The following is a 20,638-nucleotide window of genomic DNA, read 5'->3' as shown; positions in this document are numbered from 1 at the left end:
AGGCCCCTGGGTCTCAGTGTCCCTCGGTAATCGCTGCAAGCACCTCTGAAAGAAAGCCGCCCTTGAGTTTCTCCTGCTGCCAGACAGTCCAGTTTCTCCCCCAATGAATCTGGATTCCCTGATTCTCGCCCGGAACTGGAGTTCAGCGCAGTCGGGAGCTTCTGCCTTCCTGCTAGAGAAAGCCAGTGGCACACTCAGCAATCAGTCCTCTCTGTGTGCACTCATGCGTGCGCGCCTCCAGACCTCTGCCTTTCGCGGCTCCCCTGAGTTTCTGTGCGCTCCTCTCTTTTCCCGACAGTCCAGACTCCCCCCGTATAAGTCTGGGTCCCCAGGGTTTCGTCCGAAACTGGGGTTCAGTGCAGTCGGAACTGGAGTTCAGCGCAGTTGGGAGCTTCCGTCTCTCTCCCACTAGAGAAAGCTAGCCAGGCACTCAGCCGCCTGTCCTCTCCACGCGCGTGTCTCTGTACCTCAGCCTTTTGCAGCTCCTCTGAGTCTCCGTGTGCCCCTCTCTTTCCTTCTAGTTGTAGAATTTCCACTCAGCCAGCTTTCCTGTGGTTCTGGATGATGTCCATTCTGTCTTTTAGCTGTAGTTTTGAAATTGTTGTGCGAGGCAGTAGTTTAGGTGTTCACCTATGCCGCCATCTTGGTTTCTCCTCTGAAATTAGATTATTTAGTTGTCAACAAATATTTGTAAGACCTCTTTGTGCCAAACACCATTCTAAGTACTGAGGATGCAATAGTGAATAAGACAAGCAAAGCACAAATGCAAACTGAATGGCTTTCAGCTCAAAGGCCAAACTTCTCAGATGTAATTGGCTTTCAGTTGTTTATGGCAGGCTATTGTAGAACATTAATGTTAAAAAGCACTCATAAACTCTGTGATCAACTATAGGCTGACCTATACCTTGGCTAAATTATTATAGAATAAACCCAACTCCATATTTTAAATGCCATCTTACTTATTTTGCAATTCAGAAAGAATTCCCCCCAAATAAAATTTCTCATAATGTGTCTAGGATAAATAATTCAGCTATATTATGAAAACTGACTTTGATTCTGTTTGATGTAACACATTTACGTTTATATTCACCTTTAAAATCACACACAAAAACTGAGTCTAAATCTTGTTTTTAAAATTTTAATATTTTACATTTAAAAACTATCTTTCTTAGTTTTAGGACTCCAGTTATAAAGAATGACTTTCCACCTGCTTGTCAGTGGTCAACACCCTATGGCCCACCTGCCTATTTCCAGCAGCACCAGCAACAAATACCTGTTACTCCACTTCAGAATTTACAGGTTTGATAAGCTTTATCTCTGATGGTATATGTTAAGGTAGGATCCATTTCAAAGATTTTATTTTATTTTATTTTTTTACAGCATTTGTAAAAAGTCATAAGGGCTTGTCAAACATGACCATAAGGGCTTGTCAAACATGACCAAGTGAAGGGGCTGGGAGGCTTCCAGAAGAGGTCAGTTTCAGGAGGAAGCTGAAAAGAGGCCAGAATGTGGCTGGAGTTCAGGAAGGAACAGGGGTGTTGGGTGATCCTTAGGGTCCTGTTGGGCCCTTGAAGTTTTACCCCATGAGGGATAGGAAGCTATTGGAACTGGTTGGAGCAGGGAAGTGAACTTATTTGCATTTTGAAACAACTACTTTGGTGACAGTGAGGAGGAAAGACTAAGGGGAATGTGGAATGTCCTGTGTAGGAAACTGAACTTCACATTAGCATTGAATTAGAAATAAGTCAGAATTACTTTATTCTAAAAAACAATAACAACAAAATTAAAATGTCAGCTGTTAGGGGAAAATGAATTGAACTGCTTTCTTCCCTCTCAGAAATGTTCAGTTTACGTATGAGAGGAAGCTCCAGAAGAAAAGGGGTTTGGGGGCATAGTGAAGTGTCTTTATAAAATCACAACTTAATGAAAGATGATAGATATATGTTTCAAAGCCTTAATACTTTCTTACAGAAAACATAAATCATAACTCACCAGTGTCTTTCAACACTAGAGGATAAAGAAATTAGAATCCTTATCCTATATAATAAAAGGCTAATATGCAAATCGACCAAACGATGGAACAACCGGTCCCTATGACATGCACTGACCACCAGGGGCCAGGCGCTCAATGCAGGAGCTGCCCCCTAGTGGTCAGTGCGCTCCCACAGGGGGAGTGCTACTCAGCCAGAAGTCCTGAGCTGGGCTCATGGCTGGCAAGCGCAGCGGGGAGTGGGTCTAAGCCGTCAGTTGGACATCCCCCAGGGCTCCCAGACTGCAAGAGGGTGCAGGCTGGGATGAGGGACACGCTGCCCCCTCCCCCCCCCCCCCCCCCCCGCCCAGTGCACTAATTTGGGTCTCTAGTATTTTATATTAATGTAGAAGGAGGTTATACGAGAGAAATTCTACCATTTGTGATCTAAAGCAGGACTTACCAAATTGAGATTTATTTAGACCTTGTTTCAACTTGGTTAATCAGCTAATCAGGTGCTCTGTGTCTTCAGCTTCCTTGTCAGCTCAGAATAAGTCCTCTCATACCACTCCATCTGTTCAAAGCATTTATAGGCCCCCAGAGAGCTCTGGCATAAGGGAAGGGAAGAAGGGCCAATTGTAGAGTAGATCAGTTGAAAGTTTGCTGAGGAAGGTGCTGAAGTTAAAATTAAATAACTTGAACATTCTTCAGCAAAAAGGGGGCATTGCTGATATTTGCATTTGTCAGATTGACTCAGGAGCTCACCTTAGCACACTGCTTCTTTACAATGTAATGCCAAATGGGAAAATTTTTTGCATTTATATGTATATGTATGTATGTAAGTAAAGAGGTTTGTGTAAGAAAAAAAGAATAGGTAAGAAAGATAAAAAGTGATAGCTTATGAGTTCACATGTTGAACATTAAGTGGTTCTTCACTCCCCATTACCCCCTTTAAATCTTCTACTTATATTAAGAAGTAAAGGCAAGTTAGAGCAGTAGACCTTGGAAGTTTGTATATTAATTTAGTAAGTTTATTTCTTTGACTAAAGTATGTAAATTCCCTCTTTAAAATAATCGTTACTAATATCTAATTACTTAAGAGTTAAGATCATTTCAAAATTGGAAGCATTTCACTACATTAAATGCAAGCTAGTTTCTCAGGCATATTCTTTGAATCTTCACATCTTTACATATTTTAATTTAGATTTCAGCATCTTCTTCAATAAGCGATTGTATTTCAGTTAAAGGAAGAATTTATTCCATTTTGAAGCAGATAGGAAGTGGAGGTTCAAGTAAGGTAAGTATCTACCACCATAATTTGAAAACATTTAATTGCAAAGATATATGTATCTTAAATATTTAAGAAATGAATAAAAATATTTTAAATTTTCCTTTCTTTGACTTTTTACGTTTTTGATTTCTCTGTTTCTTCACTTCTGGGGGCCCATATTAACCTTGAGCTAAAAAATTCTTCTCATCCCTGGCTCCCATTTCCTCCTCCCAACAAATGATGTATCTCTTTAGATCCATCTCTTAATTCCAATAGCCTGCTCTTCCCTCTAGTTTTCTTCTCTAAATAACATTAACATTGACTTAGGGGTCACAAACAACAGCTACGTATTATCTCGAAGGAATGTTTTTAGAAGTCAGTCAATACCCTGATATAAATGACTAATATGCGTAGGATGGTCCAGCAAGGTTTTTGACTAATAGATCTTGCTTTGTTTTGAGTTTTTCATTTTAGAAACAGAGTTTAGTTAACTAATGAATTTCTGGAATTGATAGATCGTTTCCTAAATTTATCTTAGTTCTGAATTTATATGATCCTAATTATCTGGATGGAGGGTATCTCAAAAGAGTTGTCTTTAACTTAATTTCTCTCATTCTGTTCTCTTAAATTCACATAAGTCAGATTTTTACTTTTATTACTCCACCAAAATAATTATCAAAATTACCAATGAGCTCCATATTTATGCCAAATCTAATTCTTAGCTCTGATTTGGGGTTATTTGGAATAGTTGTTTTTTCTTTTTTCATTGAAACTTTTTTATTCTTTCACGTGGCCTCTCAGTTTTCTTCCTCTCCAATTGGTTGTTTCTTCCTCTCCAACTGGCTGTTCCTTTTCTGTCTTCCTCATGTCCCTGATCTCAGTGATGCAATGCCCCAGGGCTCACTCCCTTAGTGTTCTCACTCAGTCTCATGGTTTTAAATACTAGGTATATGCTGACAATTCCAAAATTTATATTTCCAACTCAGATTTCTCCCTTAAATTCTAGACTTGTATATTCAGTGACTGCTCAGCACCTCTTCGTGGGATATTTGAACCTTAATATGTCCCAAAGATAACTCTTGCTTCACAGTCTTTCCGTTTCAGTAAATGGCAACTCCATTCTTCCAAGTGCTAGACCAAAAATGTGGAGTCATCATTGGCTCTACTTACTCTCAAGCATACATCCAGCCAATCAGCAAATCTTGTTGGTTCTATCTCAAAGCATATCCAGAATCTGTTTCTCACTACCTGCACTATTATCCCTTTGGTCTATGGAGCACTTTCATCTTTTCACCTGGATTATTATAGTGGCTTCTAACTAGTCTCACTGATTCAGCCCTTGCTCTCCTGGTATATTTTAACAAAAGTAAATTTTCCTCCAGATATCTCATGTCTTTGCTCAAGTGTTTTCTCACTCAGGCCTTCCTTGGTCACATCCTTTAAAACAGCAACTCCCACTTCCAATCGCTGGTGAGCTCCAACCCCCTTTCCTGCTTTATTTTCCTCTGTAGCTCATCTTCTAGCATGTTCTGTGATTTACTTGATTTGTTATTTGTGTGTCCTCACTTGAATGTGGCTTCCATCAATGTAGGGATGTTTGATTTATGCAGTGGCTAGAACATAATAGGACAGAAGTATTTGTTGAGTGAATGAACTGTCCCTTCTCAGCTGTTTTGCTAGTGTAAGTTGTTAAGAATGATCTATGAAGCAAAGCCTGGGTTTAACTTAAATTTTTCTGTAATTTTCTAAACTGACTAATAATAATTAAATGTGGTTAAGACTGTCTGTGTACATTACCATAAGTAGTAATTGTTCAGGAATATTTGTTTCTCTTCGGTATGCATTGTCTTTGTTCTTTCCCTTGCCTCAAATTTCAGGCATGGGAGTTAAGGGATAATGGATTTTTATCAATATACTAGTATTTGAATTACCTGATTTAGTTGCTTTAATAGAAATTTTTTGGTTAATATTTATTACTTATTAAGCTATATTTTAAGAGTGTCAAAGTGAAGTATGTATTTAGTGGTATGTTTTTAGAAGATGTAGAATAATCTTAACAGTGTTTAAACAGTTTTTCCTTGGAGTTTAATGAAGATGTAAGTTTTGGTAAGTCAAGGACCAAGTGATAAGCCATGACTGGCCCATATTTTCTTAGTGCAATTAAATATTGTTATTTACTTATATAGAGTTGGCAAAATCAACATGCCTCAGGAAAAAAGACATGCTTTATGAAACTAATACTGTTTATGCTATTTTTATTCTAGAGTTTAGACAGTGACCAACTTATTAAGAGCATTTAGAAAAGTTATGGAGCTAATAAGAATGGTCAAGACACTGACCTTTCTAGTTCTTTCATTAACTTTCCTTAAAACTGACAAGTTATAACTCAGACACTATGAAATGGAAATAAGGGCTATCTAATCCAGCTCATCAGTTATGGCAAGAGTTTTGCCAGAGCAGGGACAATAGAGGGAGTAAAAGCACATACGTGCAAAAAATTGTTTTAAAAGTTTTCATTTGCTCAAAATTTTTGAGATCTTACTATACAGTTTTAATATCCTGCAAATCTTTTTTCTGATATACCTGATAACTTTAATGTTTTAAAATGTCCATTTTATTCTGTCCCAATTATCTTTAATGGTGGTAGCTAACATTTGCTAAACTCCAAACACATCATTTCAGTCATCCTTCGAACCCTGTGTGGTAGGAACTACTAAAAACATATTCATTGTGTTAAAACAGAATAGTAGATGCCCAGCTGGTGTGGCTCAGTGGGTGAGTGTCAACTTATGAACCAGGAGAACACAATTCGATTCCCGGTCAGGGCACATACCCGGGTTGTGGGCTCGATCCTCAGAGTGGGGCGTGCAAGAGGCAGCCCATCAATGATTCTCAAAATCAATAAAAATATTTTTAAAAACCACAAAGAAAACCCAGAATAGTAGATACCTCAATTTTCTGAGATCTGTAAGGCTGTTTACTTTATGCAAAATGGCTTTATGCTATTTTAAAATTCCTTTTATCTTTTTTCTTGCTATTTTCTGTTGCCTCTGGCCTTATCACTATTTATGCCCCTCTCCCTCTAATTTGCTGTGTGTGCAAGTAAACCCAGTAATACTTTGTAAGTAACTAAACTGTACTGGACAGCCACTTCCTTGCCAGTGTCTTCTGGAAAATTAAGGTTAAATGACTTTTAAATAGTGATGTTTATTTCAATGTGTCAAAAGGGGCAAATGAATATAATTTTCCTTGCTTACACTGGCACTTTGTGTTTGAGTTACTGAGTTTTAGAAGCCCTATTCCTGTTGCATGTCTGCTGCAGGTTAGACACATGAGTAGTGTTTGTACCTTTTGAAATGTATTACCTGCCTTATCAATATTGCTTAGAAATTGACTGTCATAGCTGGAGCACCTAGACCTCAGAAATCCTGACAACATGTTTACAGGATCTTGTTTCTGTAAACTTGACTTTGAAAATTAGACCTAATCTACTTTTAACAACTGAATATACTGATAGCTAACAATTAGTACCACAAGTAGCAATTGTTCAATAATATTAGTTTCTTTTTCTCTATGTATTTCCTTTGTTCTCATATATTTAGATATTCTCTACCTCATGATGAAATTGTCAACTCCAGGCACAATGGAAAAAACAACATATGTGAAATGACTTGACTCTTTATTATAACCCTTTGTCTTCCTAAACATTTCTGAATATCTTCTTTCTTAGGTTGTTTCCCTAGTTTAAGGCATTCAATAGAGTGTTATGACATATGAAATTTAAATATGAAATTTAAATTACTTTTCTTATATGTTGTTCTAGAAACTTTTTAGGGTTTATGCCTTTGAGTTACTGAATGCCCGTTGTTATAAGTAGTTGAGAATGGACTATTACTCTCCTAACACGTTGTTTTTTTTTTCTCTATACTCAGAATAAGGCCAAATACTTAATTATTCATACCAGTATTCCTTAACCTGTCTAATAAGTTTAGGATTGTGCTAGTACATTCTAAACTTTCCCCTTTGTTCTATTATTTAGGTATTTCAGGTGTTGAGTGAAAAGAAACAGATACATGCTATAAAGTATGTTAACTTAGAAGAAGCAGATCATCAAACAGTTGATAGTTACCGGAATGAAATCGCTTATTTGAATAAATTACAACAACACAGTGATAAGATCATTCGACTTTATGATTAGTAAGAATATTTTTTATTTAAAAAGAAGGCTTTTTTTGCTATCTTTCTTGAGACCAGTACCTAGTAGATCTTAATAGTATAACCTAAGCATTTATTGTTTTGTTGTTTTATTTGTTTGTTTTTAATGACAGTGAAATCACGGATCAGTACATCTACATGGTAATGGAGTGTGGAAATATTGATCTTAATAGTTGGCTTAAGAAGAAAAAATGCATTGATCCATGGGAACGCAAGAGTTACTGGAAAAATATGTTGGAGGCAGTTAACACAATTCATCAACATGGTATTTTAAAATCTCTTATTATGTAAAGTTAAAATATCCATTAATAATGTCTTCTTAGAGACATACTCCTTAATTTTAAATTATTGTTATTGGCAGCTTTAGACTAGATAAACTGAAGATTTTGGAAGTTTATTTAAAGATGGAGGAACATAACCATTTCTCTAAAACACTGTCAACCAAATAATATAGAGCATGAACTCAAGTCCAACATCCATAATGCATCAATAAATACTAAATGTATCTTTATCAGTATCAACATAGTCATAACCCTAGATCTCCAAATACTTGGATTATAGCAGATCTGAGACTTTGGGTTCAGGCATCCTAAAAATCTGAGATGTTTCTTTCACTCATTCTAGTTATTTTGTGTTGTGTGCCTTGTGTGGAAGTTAGTTTGTTGTTGTTTTGGTTTTTAACTCTTAGCCCTTCCTTCTGGTTGGTTTTTACTTTACTTGCACTTGGTTCTTGTTAGGGCTTCTCTGCCTTTACTGTATCCTTTAAAAACCAATAACAACTGTTGACCCAGATAATTATAATTTGTCTCTTCATGTCTTCCTTTCTGTAAGCTAAAGATAATCCAGGGATCAAGATCAAGCTGTAGGGATGGAGGCATCAGTAGCATTAGGGTCTCACGATCTGGCAGCGTAATTTACAATGCTTCCTAGTGGGCGGTGAATTACAGTGGTTAAGCATAAACTCTGAAGCCAGACTACCTGGGTTCAACTCATGGCACTGTCACTTAGGCCCTGTGACATCAAACAAATCATTTAAACTCTTTTGCCTTAGTTTCCTCACCTAAAAATAGGGTTAATAATAATACTTACCTCAGCATGGATGTATTAAATGATTCCATACAAGCAATAAACTAATAATAGTGCCTGACACATAGCAGGTGCTTTATGTTGGTAAAATATATTAAAAATGAATATTTATTTTGATTGAGTAAGTAAAGGCATCAACATAGCCAGTAGATTTGATTTTTTTATACCTAGTATGTTTTACATTGTCTAATATTACAAAGGATTTTTATTTTGAAGGCATTGTTCACAGTGATCTGAAACCTGCTAACTTTCTGATAGTTGATGGAATGCTAAAGCTAATTGATTTTGGGATTGCAAACCAAATGCAACCAGATACAACAAGTATTGTTAAAGACTCTCAGGTAAGACTTAATAAATGGTTGGTTATCACCCAGTAGAGTCCAATTCCTTTTCACTTGTGAAGTATTTGCTAATGGGGATTTTATTTTTACCTATCTCATTCTTCAAAGGATTTGAAGCCTTTTTATAAGAATAGATACTATTACTATAAGAACAAATCAAAGCCATGACTAATACAATTTTATATAGAAAGTCAAAATCTGGTAGAAGTATATCCATCAATTTTGGGTGATTTTTCTACAGTCAAGATAGAGAGGCAGTAATACCTGTCTTGGAAATCATCTTGGTCATGATCGAAAATTCACCTGGAACTTGGTCTCAGAATTTCCTGGTAGCAACCAAAGAAGGATTGCAGTTACATGTTTTTTATTGTCCATGAAGTAAGATAATTTTATTCCAGTAAAGCTTTTCTTATCACTTACACTTGAAAAAGAAGAGAATTCTTAAGGGGGCCTTTATTTTGGAAACACCACAGTAAATAATGTTCTCAAATGCATTTTTATAATAGGATATGCAATAGCAAACTTAAAAAAAAATTGTCATAAAAACTAAAGTGATGACACCAAAGAATAACTAAAAAAAATCCTGCTTGGAGCCAAGATGCTGTGCTCTAGGTACTGTACAGATTTCTGAGGTGGATCTGCTGTAATTCTAGAAGTAAAGCTAGACTTTTGTAGTCTAGTAGGAAGAGTAGCTGAGCAGCGTTCCCTTCAAACATTTTATGGAACAATCACTTCTCTTTGTATTAAAAATATGACTGAATATTTAGTTGTAAATTGCTTTGAAGATATCTTCTATGCCAATGCCCTAAAAATACAGTATTCCATGTTTGAAAGCAGAATCGTTTATTTTAGAATAAAATGAATGCTGTGTAAGGTTGGCATAATCCAACTGTGAAAAATCTTACATGATTTAGATACCCATCCAATCTCAGTTTGGGCATGGTCCCAGGGAGTACTTGGAGAAAAGCTACATTGTTAGTGGTTGGTTTATTTTAAAAAAATACAAAAAAAGAAAAAACATAAAACAAACATTCTCAGTCTATTTCAGCACAGTAATGTGTGATTGATCAATTCCTTCTCAGTTTATGGCCATTAATATAATTTTAGCCTGGACAGTATTATGGTAGTTGCCCACCATAATCATAGAAAAAGCTCAGCATTCTGAAAGGAGTCAATTTGCTGATGATGAACCCAATTTATTTTGCTGGAGTTGTGAAGAAATTTATGTCTTATTATTGTTGGTTGTTTAAGCTTTTCAGGTATATTACTGATATCTAATTACCTAAGTTTCCAAGAATTTGGCATTCATGTTTTTAAAAATGGAAAACAGAATGTAGTATTATCAATGATTTGTGTTTTCTATGATTTGGCAAATAGGTTGGTACAGTTAATTATATGCCCCCAGAAGCCATCAAAGATATGTCTTCCTCAAGAGAGAATGGGAAATCCAAATCAAAGGTACTATAAATACTATCTGTCATTTGTCTAACATTAATAGGTAATGGTCTATTCTCTGAATAAGCTTAACAGATAACTGAAAGTTATTTCTTAAAGTTCTAAAACTTTTTAGGCCATTGCAGAGACCTTGCCTTCTTAAGTAGATTGTCATGGAGTTTAATTTCACCCTTCCTTTTTGATTTAATATTGTGCTTTTAATATGGTGATGCCACATATTGTGCTCCTACAAGAAATGCACCTAGGGTATTTTTAAGTTTTAAAATTAAAGAAAAAAAATAAAGACTAAATTAGCACTGGTTTGGACACCTTAAATAACATTGAATTGATAACCTTTGAAATCTTTTTGTTTCCTCTTTGATTCTTACATTTTATTTCTTAACCAATTATTCATTTGTGAATTCTACATTTTCAAATACAACTCTAGTATATAATGTTTCCTGGCCTGCCACTGGCTACTTTCCCACTTACCTTATTTGACCACCTCAGTGAGGTTTGTGCTAGCTCATTAGTGCCCTTTGTTGGGCCCATTTGACCTGCCACAATGCCTCTGCTGCCAAGCTAATCTGTTCTCTGTGACAGTGTAACCAACTGGATGGAAGCACACATTGTTGTCCAGGGACTGTGTTCAAGTCATAGATCTGCCTCTTCATTAACTGTCTTTTGCGACTCAATTTGCCTAGTTTCTTCATCTGTAACTTAGGCTTACAAACAGTACCTGTTTTAAAAATAATTGAGAATTAAATGAGAAAGACTATAAAACACTTAGTACATTATCCAGTTCAAAATAATTGATGAATAAATGTGCTTTTATTTACTAAACGATATTTTTCTTCCCCCCCCCCCCCCAAAATTGTGGCTTCTAAATATCTTTAAAGAAACAGGTCTTGATTTCATTTATTAATACTATTCTCATGTACTCTCTAATTTCTACTTTTACCGTTATTTGTATCCCTTTAGGTTTATTTTTTTCTAGCTTCTGGATTTAAATAATTGCTCATTTAATCTTAATATTCTTGCTTATAATTAAAATATTAAAACTGAATTTTACTGTCTTTTACTTTTGCTTCTATTTATAGGTTTTACTCTGGTGTTTCTTATTTTCATTAATTCCTAAAATTTGTAATTTTAGTTTTAAAATTATTTTATTCTTTTTTACTTTAGAATAAAATTTATTTTGAATTACATTAAAAATTCAGAATTTTTCACTTGTCAACCCAGTGCTTTAATATACACTGAGTGGCCAGATTATTGTGATCTCTGAACACATAATAATCTGGCCACTCAGTGTATATCCTATATAATAAAAGGCTTATATGCAAATTTTCCCCTCGACCAGCAGGCAGACCAGCCAACCGCCCATGTCCCCTCCCCCTGGCCAGGCTGGCTGGACCCCACCCATGCATGAATTCATGCACTGGGCCTCTAATTATACACACACACACACACACACACACACACACACACACACACACACATATATATATATATATATATATATATATATATATATACACACACACACACTGAGTGGCCAGATTGTTATGCGTTCAGAGATCATAATAATCTGGCCACTCAGTGTATATTGGTAAATCTCAATTCAGTTGAATCACCTGCTGTTTTCCAATAGCCTTAGTGATTCTGTAAAGAAGATAAATTTTTATCCAAACTTGTGAGTTTATTCCTGCTATTGAAGAGCTCAAAACTCCTCCCAATCTAGCTCTTTCTCACATTGCTTTCCAGTGAACATCTGTTGGCTATATGGAGGCTTCTGTTTTGAGATCTCAGGTATATTGATTACTTGCCTCTGATATGCAGGACTTGTGGCTGTTGGTGGTTTTTCTCCATTCACTTATATTCTGGCATTCCTGGGAATAGTTTGTCACCTGGTTTTGTTATAAATAGTTTCTGTGTTGATGGTTTTGCTGTTACTCTGTCCACCTTATCTGGGGATTTGGAGAAACTGAAAAACTATGCTGCCACTGCCATTTTCCCCATTATCTGATATCCTTTTTAATCTATGATTAAATTAGAAATTGGCTTAATTTCCAGGTGGCTAGAGGAAAAGGAGGTTATTTTTTAATTAATACTCAGTTTTCTGAATGTTTATTCAGATAATGTGGTCTGTTTTATCTGTCATCTTCTGAAAGGCGTATTAAAATCTCTACCTCTCCCCAAAATAAATTTATAGTTTCTGCTTAATTTGGTTCTATTAAATGTGGTTTCACTGCAGAGAAGTTCATAACTATCATATCTTCTTAGTTGATTGTGCCTTTTATGACTATAGAAAGTGTTTCTTCTGTTAAAGACACTGCCATGTTCTCTTATTCTTCTAATATTAACATTGCTGTTTGCTTTCTTCTGGGTGTTTTTTTTTTTTTTCCACCTGCTTTTGCATTTAGCTATATATGTCAATTTTTTCTTTCATCTTTCTGTGTCATTTGGTTTAGATCAATCTTTTGTGGAGAGCATTTGGTTATATTTTGTTTCAATGTATATTTGAGTATATATCTTTAAAAGAGGAATTTATCCATTCTCATTTATTATACCCATTGCTATGTTATTTATATTTTTATTAATGTAAAAAGAATAATGTTATAATATCACATTATTTCTAATGAGATATTTAATACAAAGAACATTTAATAAGTAATATTTATGCTTATTCATATCTCATAGTTATATTCTTTACTGCCCAACAGGGTACTTTTATTATTTCTATTTTAGAAGTGAGAGGAAACAGAGATGCATAGAATTACCAGCTAGTGAGTCAAGCCCAGCTCAGTGTGGCCCTATAGTTTGTCTTGAGTTTAATATAGCTCAACTTAAATAACCTTTTAAAAATCTATACATATTATCTATATATATAAAAGCCTAGTATGCAAATTGTCCACTCGGGAGTTTGATCGGGAGACAGGGAGTTCGGTTGCTCGCTATGAAGTGCGCTGACCACCAGGGGCAGCACAGAATGAAGGAAGGCCCTGGCCAGCAGCCAGTAGCCAGGGAAGGGAGGCCCCGACTGGCAGTCAGAAGGCCCCGATTAGCCCTGATCCCTGGGCAGGCCTAGGGACCCTACCCTAGCATGAATTTCATGCACTGGGCCTCTAGTAAATTTATATAAAAATATATTATAAATAATTTATTACAACTCAATAACTTGGGGGAAAACAAGTAAATTTAAATTTTGCAGTTAAATTTTTTAGTTTTGTATTTCATAAACTGACAAGATTGTAGTATTTTGTTTTAGTTGAAATATTTTAATTATGAGTTTGTTGAAAGATTTAAAGTGAAGCTCATCTCTTGGTAAAATAACCAATTATAATTAAAACTATAAAAACCTGTTTTGTCATGTAAACAAAATATAGTACTTAAACTTTAATTTAGGTTTAGTTATGATTTTGAGTATTAGAATATATATGTGTGAGTATAATATACTCAATTTATACTGTCATCTAACATTTAATTATTTATTATCCTATCAGCAACATTACATTTGATTTTATATTAAAATAATGGCAACTTATTTCTGTTGCTTTCTTTTGTTTTGTTTGTTTGTTTCTTTACTTAGATAAGCCCCAAAAGTGATGTTTGGTCTTTGGGATGCATTTTGTATTATATGACTTATGGGAAAACACCATTTCAGCATATAATTAACCAGATTTCTAAATTACATGCCATAATTGACCCTAATCATGAAATCGAATTTCCTGATATTCCAGAGAAAGATCTTCAAGATGTGTTAAAGGTAACATTAATAGTATATGGATATAGAAGAACAATATATTATACATAGTTAACCTTAAACACCCTGGAGGTTAGGAGTGCCCACCCCCCCCCTAGTCAAAAATTGCATATAAGTTTTGACTTCCCAAAAATGTAACAAGTAATAGCTTACTGTTGACCAGCAGCCTTATTAATGATAACATAAAGAGTTGGTTAACATGTTTTCTATGTTATATGTATTACATGCTGTACTCTTACAATAAAGTAAGCTAGAGAACAGAAAATGTTATTAAGAAAATCAAGGAATAAAATACATTTATAGTTCTTATTGAAAAAGTGGACCACACAGTTGAAACCCATGCTGTTCAATGGTCAACTGGACTTAATTGTTTACTAAAATTATTGGAATTATTAAGTGACTTAGCTATAACTGGTCCATTGAAAGAAATTGCTGACTGAATTTGCTTTTTAAGGCATGTTATGTTCACTTTGAGGGTGTTAGTTTTAAAATGAATTCTTGGGGATTTTGCAAAATATGATGTGAAATAATCTCATTTCTGAGTAGGCTATCTAGAAAACAACCTCTGCAATACAATTAAATCTGAAAAAAATACTTTATCAATATTATGTAAGAGAACTTGCTTTGTTTAAAAAAGTAATAATAATAATCTATTTTTATAGTGTTGTTTAATAAGGGACCCTAAAAAGAGGATATCCATTGCTGAGCTTCTGGCGCATCCATATGTTCATATTCAAACTCATCCAGGTACTTCTTTAAAAATCAATGTATTACCTGATTCTTTTTTTTTTTTATTTTCTTTCTAATCCTCACTCAAGATATGTTTTTATTGATTTTAGAGAGAGGAAGGGAGAGGGAGAAAGAGAGGAAAAAACATAAATATGAGAGAGAAACATCGATCAGTTACCTCCTCATGCCCCAAATGTGGTTTGAACCCATAGGCTGGGTATGTGCCCTGACCAGTAATCAAACCCTCAACCTTTCTGTGTACTGAACGACACTCCAACCAACTGAGCCAGACTGGCTGGGGCAAGAAAGCTTCTTTTTTTAAGCTAAATACTAAAATAAATGAAATCGCCTTTCTTTACTTGCTGGCATATATTTTTACTTATCCTAGGTAAGGGCCTATGATCAGTGATAAATTACAAGGATGCCAGTTATTATACTATTTAACAAAATGTGTGTTTATATATGAAGTTATATTTTTCTTATTGGTACCAGTGTATTATCAATTATATGTTTTTACAGGTAGCCATAAGAAAGCCTCTGAAGAAATGAAACATGTTCTGGGCCAACTTGTTGGTCTGAATTCTCCTAATTCCATTTTGAAAGCTGCTAAAGTAAATATTTTTATTTTCTATCTACATTAATGTTAATTGTTGTATATAGTTTAGTGTGTTAAATACTTAAATGGGTAATTCAAATAAAAGTCTAATCATCAGATCAACTATGAAATAGTATCCTAGCTAATAAAGAGGGAATATGCTAATTGACCGTCACACCCTCACAAAGATGGCAGCACCCACAGCCCCGCCGGGGTGGCAGGTGCGCGGCACAGCCGGGCCCGCCCCCAGGCAGGTCCGGCTGCTCCGCACGCCTGCCTCTGGCGTCCCTCAGTCTCCTCAGCCCCCCAGCCACCCAGGGCCAGTCCAAGGTGCAGGCAAGCCTCAGATGTTGGCTGCCCAGCCGCCTAGGGTCGGCCTGAGGCACAGGCAAGCCTCTGATGGCGGCTGCCCAGCTGCCCAGTGATGCCCAAGGCTCAGGTAACCAGGGCCGGCCAAGGTTTGTGCTGCTGGCAATGGCAGCAGCAGAGGTGTGATGGGGGCCTTCCCCTGATCTCCGGGTCGTCTCCCGCCCCTGAGGGTTCCTGGACTGTGAGAGGAGGCTGGCTGGGTTGAGGGAACCCCCTCCAATGCATGAATTTTCATGCACCAGGCCTCTAGTTATCTATATTTAGATACTTAATATGTGCTTTTGACACGTATAGATTTATTTGGTTTACATTCTTATTGTGTAGATAGCATAACTGAAAGTGGATTGTCATATAAAGTGCATTCAAATGATTGCTGTCAAGTCTTAACTGGAATAAATTTAATGAGGAATTTGTTTAAACCAACATAATTCTTAACAGCTTTTGAATTCATTTCTTCTACCAATGTTTTTCTTAAATAATCTCAGAATAATCACAGTATCTGTCACATATAATGACTTATGTGAAGATGTATGTAGCAGTCAGTACATTTCTCAAAAAAATTGTCTCAAACCTTTCAGTTTCCCAAGGCCTGTTTATATCTATACCATCATTTTTTTTATCTCACTGCCATCAAACACCTGATCATTTCTAGAACCTTATGTGTGCTTATTGACCAACTTGTTTAGTTACCAAGCAATTACTAATTACATATTTCAATTATAACATTATTATACAATTATGGGAGCTCTTTGCTCTCGGCTATGGTAAAGCCAATCAAAGATGTTAAGAAGTTGGACACATTACTGGAGGAATTAACTATTTTACTACCTTGCATTTGTATGATATAAGGTAAATTTTGTCTTAAATTTTCTCAAGTGCTGATGGCTTAATCAGTGGCTTTAGGAATTAAAATTAGACAGTTTGTTTTGTAATTTTGCTCTATATTTCATATCTCTATATTAAATTTCTACCATTGTGTTGTTTAAAGCCTTCTATAAATGAAATTGTGGTGGATTAGTTTCCTTTATCAAAAAGGTTATGTGTTCCTTGATGGTAAAGATACCATCTTCATAAATTAGATGTTGGCTTAGCCTTAAACCCTTTTTAAAAATAATAGATTTTAATATAGCTAATTATACTTAAGATAGTTTATAAGATATTTTTATGTCTTCTGTTCATTAGTTTAAATATCATTGGAAAGTATATTTCCTGTTGAGTGTATTTTACAGTATAGGAACTTATCTAAGACTGTCTTTATTTGAGAAAAAGTAAGAAATTTATTACATATTAAAAATAGGTAGTTATCTCTATTAATCTGATAATATGTTGACTTAAGTTATAAAACAGATTTGTGCTTTTAATTTCAGACTTTGTATGAGCACTATAGTAGTGATCAAAGTCTTGATTCCGCTTCATCATCCAAGAATTTTGAAAAAAAGGGGGGAAAAGAAATGATTTGAAGCTACTCAGAAGCTGTCAAATATCACCTGTACAATACATTGGACTGTCATATTTTTGATTCTGTGGAAATCTGCTCTTGAAGACAACTTCACTCTGAAATGTTATTGGCAGAAAAATTCAGTGGATTTTCAAAAGAAAACAAGATAATAACCACTAATGGCACTATATATTTAATTATAGAATTGTTTTCTCTGTTATGCTTTTCTATAAATCTAACCTATTTGATATCATTTCACACTTGGAACAATGGTTGGACAACTGAAATATATTCTGAAGAACTGTGTAAATAAAGCTTTGTAGTATAAAATGACACTAAAATGTTAAAGTTGTCAAATTATTTTCTTCAAGCAAATATATTGGTCTGGCACAAAATTCTTAATAAAAATTGGATTAAGGGAGACAGAAGAGTAGAATTTAGTAAATTCTGTTGGATTTTGTACATAAATAATTATGTCATCTGCATACAAGAGTTTTATTTCTTCTTTCCCAGATTCCAGCCATAGTAACAAGCAAGCCTAAAAGATATCTAAAACTTTAAACAACCAAATTCTATTTCTCACTAATGTCTGTGGGGGAGGAAGAAGTACAGCTGCTCTGGGTTGCCGTCACTCTTGAATCCAGGCTCTCTGATACCCCACTATCTGGTTGTCCTGGCAGACAGAAAGGGGAAGCATGATAAATTATACAGTCACTTAAAATTACTGTTTGAGAGTAACACTCTTTACTTCTCACAATTCATTGGTTAAATAAGGTACATGGTTTTTATGTAATATTCTTTTGTCTAGAGAGGAGAGCTCAAAGTATAAGGTAAACAGCACTAATTAAAATTTGTAAGAAGATACAGCTTTCTTAACATTGCTTCAATCAAGGGTTCTAATCCTATAGTTCAGGCCCCCTAGGACTACTGAGTAGAGAGAATAAAAGTACATATGCTTTTTTTTTTTTTTTTTTTTTTGCCATGCCATTTTAGTGGTTTTGATGCTACTTTCCTAAAATAGTTAAAACCTTGGGATGCTTTCAATGGTTATTCTCCCTTCCTGTTTCTTTTCTTCCTTTTGGCTCAACTTTTCCACTTTTACCTCTACAAAGAACCTGTACTGTATTGAAGAGGAAACTATTAGTAATTACATTAATTAGTTGCTTAATAAAGTAATAATTTTTTTGTGTTACAATGTTGTAGAGGCATATATATATACACACACATATATACACACACGTATATACCAGTGTATGGAATTATTTTGCATGCTATGTTATTAGAAATATGTTAAATTAGCATATTTGACAGAATTTAGGTCAGAAAGGTCTCAGTAGGCACAGGTGAGGTGAGGAGGAGATGGTAGATGGTTATTTACATTCTCACTGCAAGAATGAAGTGAGACAGGAACACAGCTGGCATTCAATTATGTGGAACAGAGGATCCAGCTCAAACTCTGTTACAGAGTCTCCACTTAGTCTAAGGATATAATATCCTTTCTTTAAAAAGTATATGGGTAATAATTGTTCAAGGAGCAATGGTGGACTAGATGGCTCTACCCTGGAGAAGAATCTCAGAAGCACTTTGCTCCTCTGCTCAGTGCCTTCCAATTGAGTCCCATCTGATGTAGAGTAAATGCTCAAGTCCACTTCTGCCTTATGGCCCTTGGGCTTACCATTCCCACTTCCAGAAAACTTTTTCCGAACACTGCAGTCATTAGGCTTGTTTCCTCATCTCCTTGTGTTTGTTCAAATGGCATTTTCTTAATGAGGCCTTCCTTAGCATATTTAAAATCATATTCCCACTGCTCCCTGTCCTCCATACTCTTCTTTGGTTTACTTTTATAGGATTTACCCTTATAACAGTCTCTATACTACCAGTTGCCAGAATGGAAACCTTTTTATGGGTTTTGTTCACTCTTCCCAGTGCCTAATATAATATCTAGTTTATAGTTAGCACTTGAATACATGAATAAAAAGTGCTTATTTTTTTGCTGGAAAGAAAGCATTATAAAGTATTTCTTACAGAGAAACAATATTAGCCATTAACAAACTATGCTAACCCTGCAGACTGATGTAACCCATAGAGTGCTAGACAAAATGAGATGTCATGGGTATCACCGTTTTAAGTGACCTAGCTTACAGCACTGGGATTTTAGGAGTGAAGGCTGTTCACAGAGGCAGACCTTTTCCAGACATGCTCTTGACTGACAGGGAGGGTTACATATAGAATGAGGGATTTGCCTTTGTACAGAGGCATAACATGATACATGGTCCTAGAAGTATGTCTGTGTTCAAGTAAAGGAAGTAAATGGAAGTCCCTGCCCGCCAGGTGCTTATTTCTGTTTCCTCTCTTCCTATGTTATGAGGGGGAAGTTTTATATGCTTGGCTCTAGCCCAGATGTCCTGGCATTGACTTTCTAGTTCTTGCTGATACCATGCATGGTAGAGCAAATACATGGAAGTGTTGACAAGACAGGAGGGACAAGCATTGCACCTGTGTATGCCCACAGCTTTGGGAGGCCAGTGAGGGTGGGATGCAAGGAGTGCTGTCTTTCCCCACTCTGTTGCTTTCTCTGCTGGCTCCCTTCTCTGGCAGGGATTTCCCAAGGGCTGACTCTCATAACCCCAGGCTGGAGGATCCCCCATCCACACTCTCCAGAGGGCTGGAAGGGGCCCTCTGGTGGTGAGGGGAAGAAGTACTGAGGGTGCTTCCTATCCCAGACGCTTGGCAGCTGGAGGCTTAGTGAGTCAAGGTTCACTGCCTCCAGCTGTGTGTAGAGTGCCAGGGACAAAACTGGTTCCAGTTTTTTAAGCAGGAATTTCTGGTTTGGGTGTCTGTTTGTACAAATGACTGATTTGAAAAAGCTACGGGGCTCAGCCAGGGACAAGCTTGCTAAATGGGTCAAGTCAGGTTGGAAGACATTGTGCATCACTACTTGCCCAATCTACCCGGTGAGTGCTTAGAGCACGTTCCTCGAACTGTTGCAAATCTCTGCATTCATTTGTCCTCACCAGCTTGTCCTTACTGCTTAACTTTCTAGGACTAGGGGCTATGTGGAACAAAGCAAGAATGATTCAACTCAGGGAGCAACTCATAAGGATGAAGACTGAGATTTTCACCTTCCTATAATTAAGGTGGCTCTACATGCGACATTCTTCTTTTTTTTCCTTCTTGCCTCACCATAGACCTTCTGGATTGGAAAACGGGAGGGTCCTGAGGATCCATAGATTGAATAAATGTTTAAACATGACTCTTTTATTGTGTTTTTTTCTTTTTCAATTATAATTTACTTTCAATATTCTTTTGTATGGTTTTCAGGTGTACGGCATAGTGGTTAGACACTCATATACTTTACAAAGTGTTCTCCTAATATTTCTAGTACCCACCTGGCACCATACATAGTTATCGCAGTATTATTGATTATAT

General features: G+C 35.9%; 1 protein-coding gene across 1 annotated transcript in view; it reads left to right on the top strand.

Moving 5' to 3' along the window:
- Positions 1-17,543, top strand: part of TTK (TTK protein kinase) — a 46,783-nt gene extending 29,240 nt beyond the window's left edge. Inside the window, exons 13-22 of the mRNA XM_080663789.1 lie at positions 1,173-1,299; positions 3,174-3,266; positions 7,279-7,436; positions 7,568-7,719; positions 8,757-8,881; positions 10,259-10,339; positions 13,905-14,081; positions 14,741-14,825; positions 15,327-15,418; positions 17,139-17,543. Of these exons, the coding sequence (XP_080519915.1) occupies positions 1,173-1,299; positions 3,174-3,266; positions 7,279-7,436; positions 7,568-7,719; positions 8,757-8,881; positions 10,259-10,339; positions 13,905-14,081; positions 14,741-14,825; positions 15,327-15,418; positions 17,139-17,231 (1,183 nt within the window). The 3' untranslated portion in view covers positions 17,232-17,543. The remainder of the gene's footprint in view (positions 1-1,172; positions 1,300-3,173; positions 3,267-7,278; positions 7,437-7,567; positions 7,720-8,756; positions 8,882-10,258; positions 10,340-13,904; positions 14,082-14,740; positions 14,826-15,326; positions 15,419-17,138) is intronic.
- Positions 17,544-20,638: the final 3,095 nt, after the last annotated feature.

This window comes from Plecotus auritus (genome assembly GCF_963455305.1).
Source record: "Plecotus auritus genome assembly, chromosome: 4".
Taxonomy (NCBI): domain Eukaryota; kingdom Metazoa; phylum Chordata; class Mammalia; order Chiroptera; family Vespertilionidae; genus Plecotus; species Plecotus auritus.
This window is presented reverse-complemented; position numbering and strand designations above follow the sequence as displayed.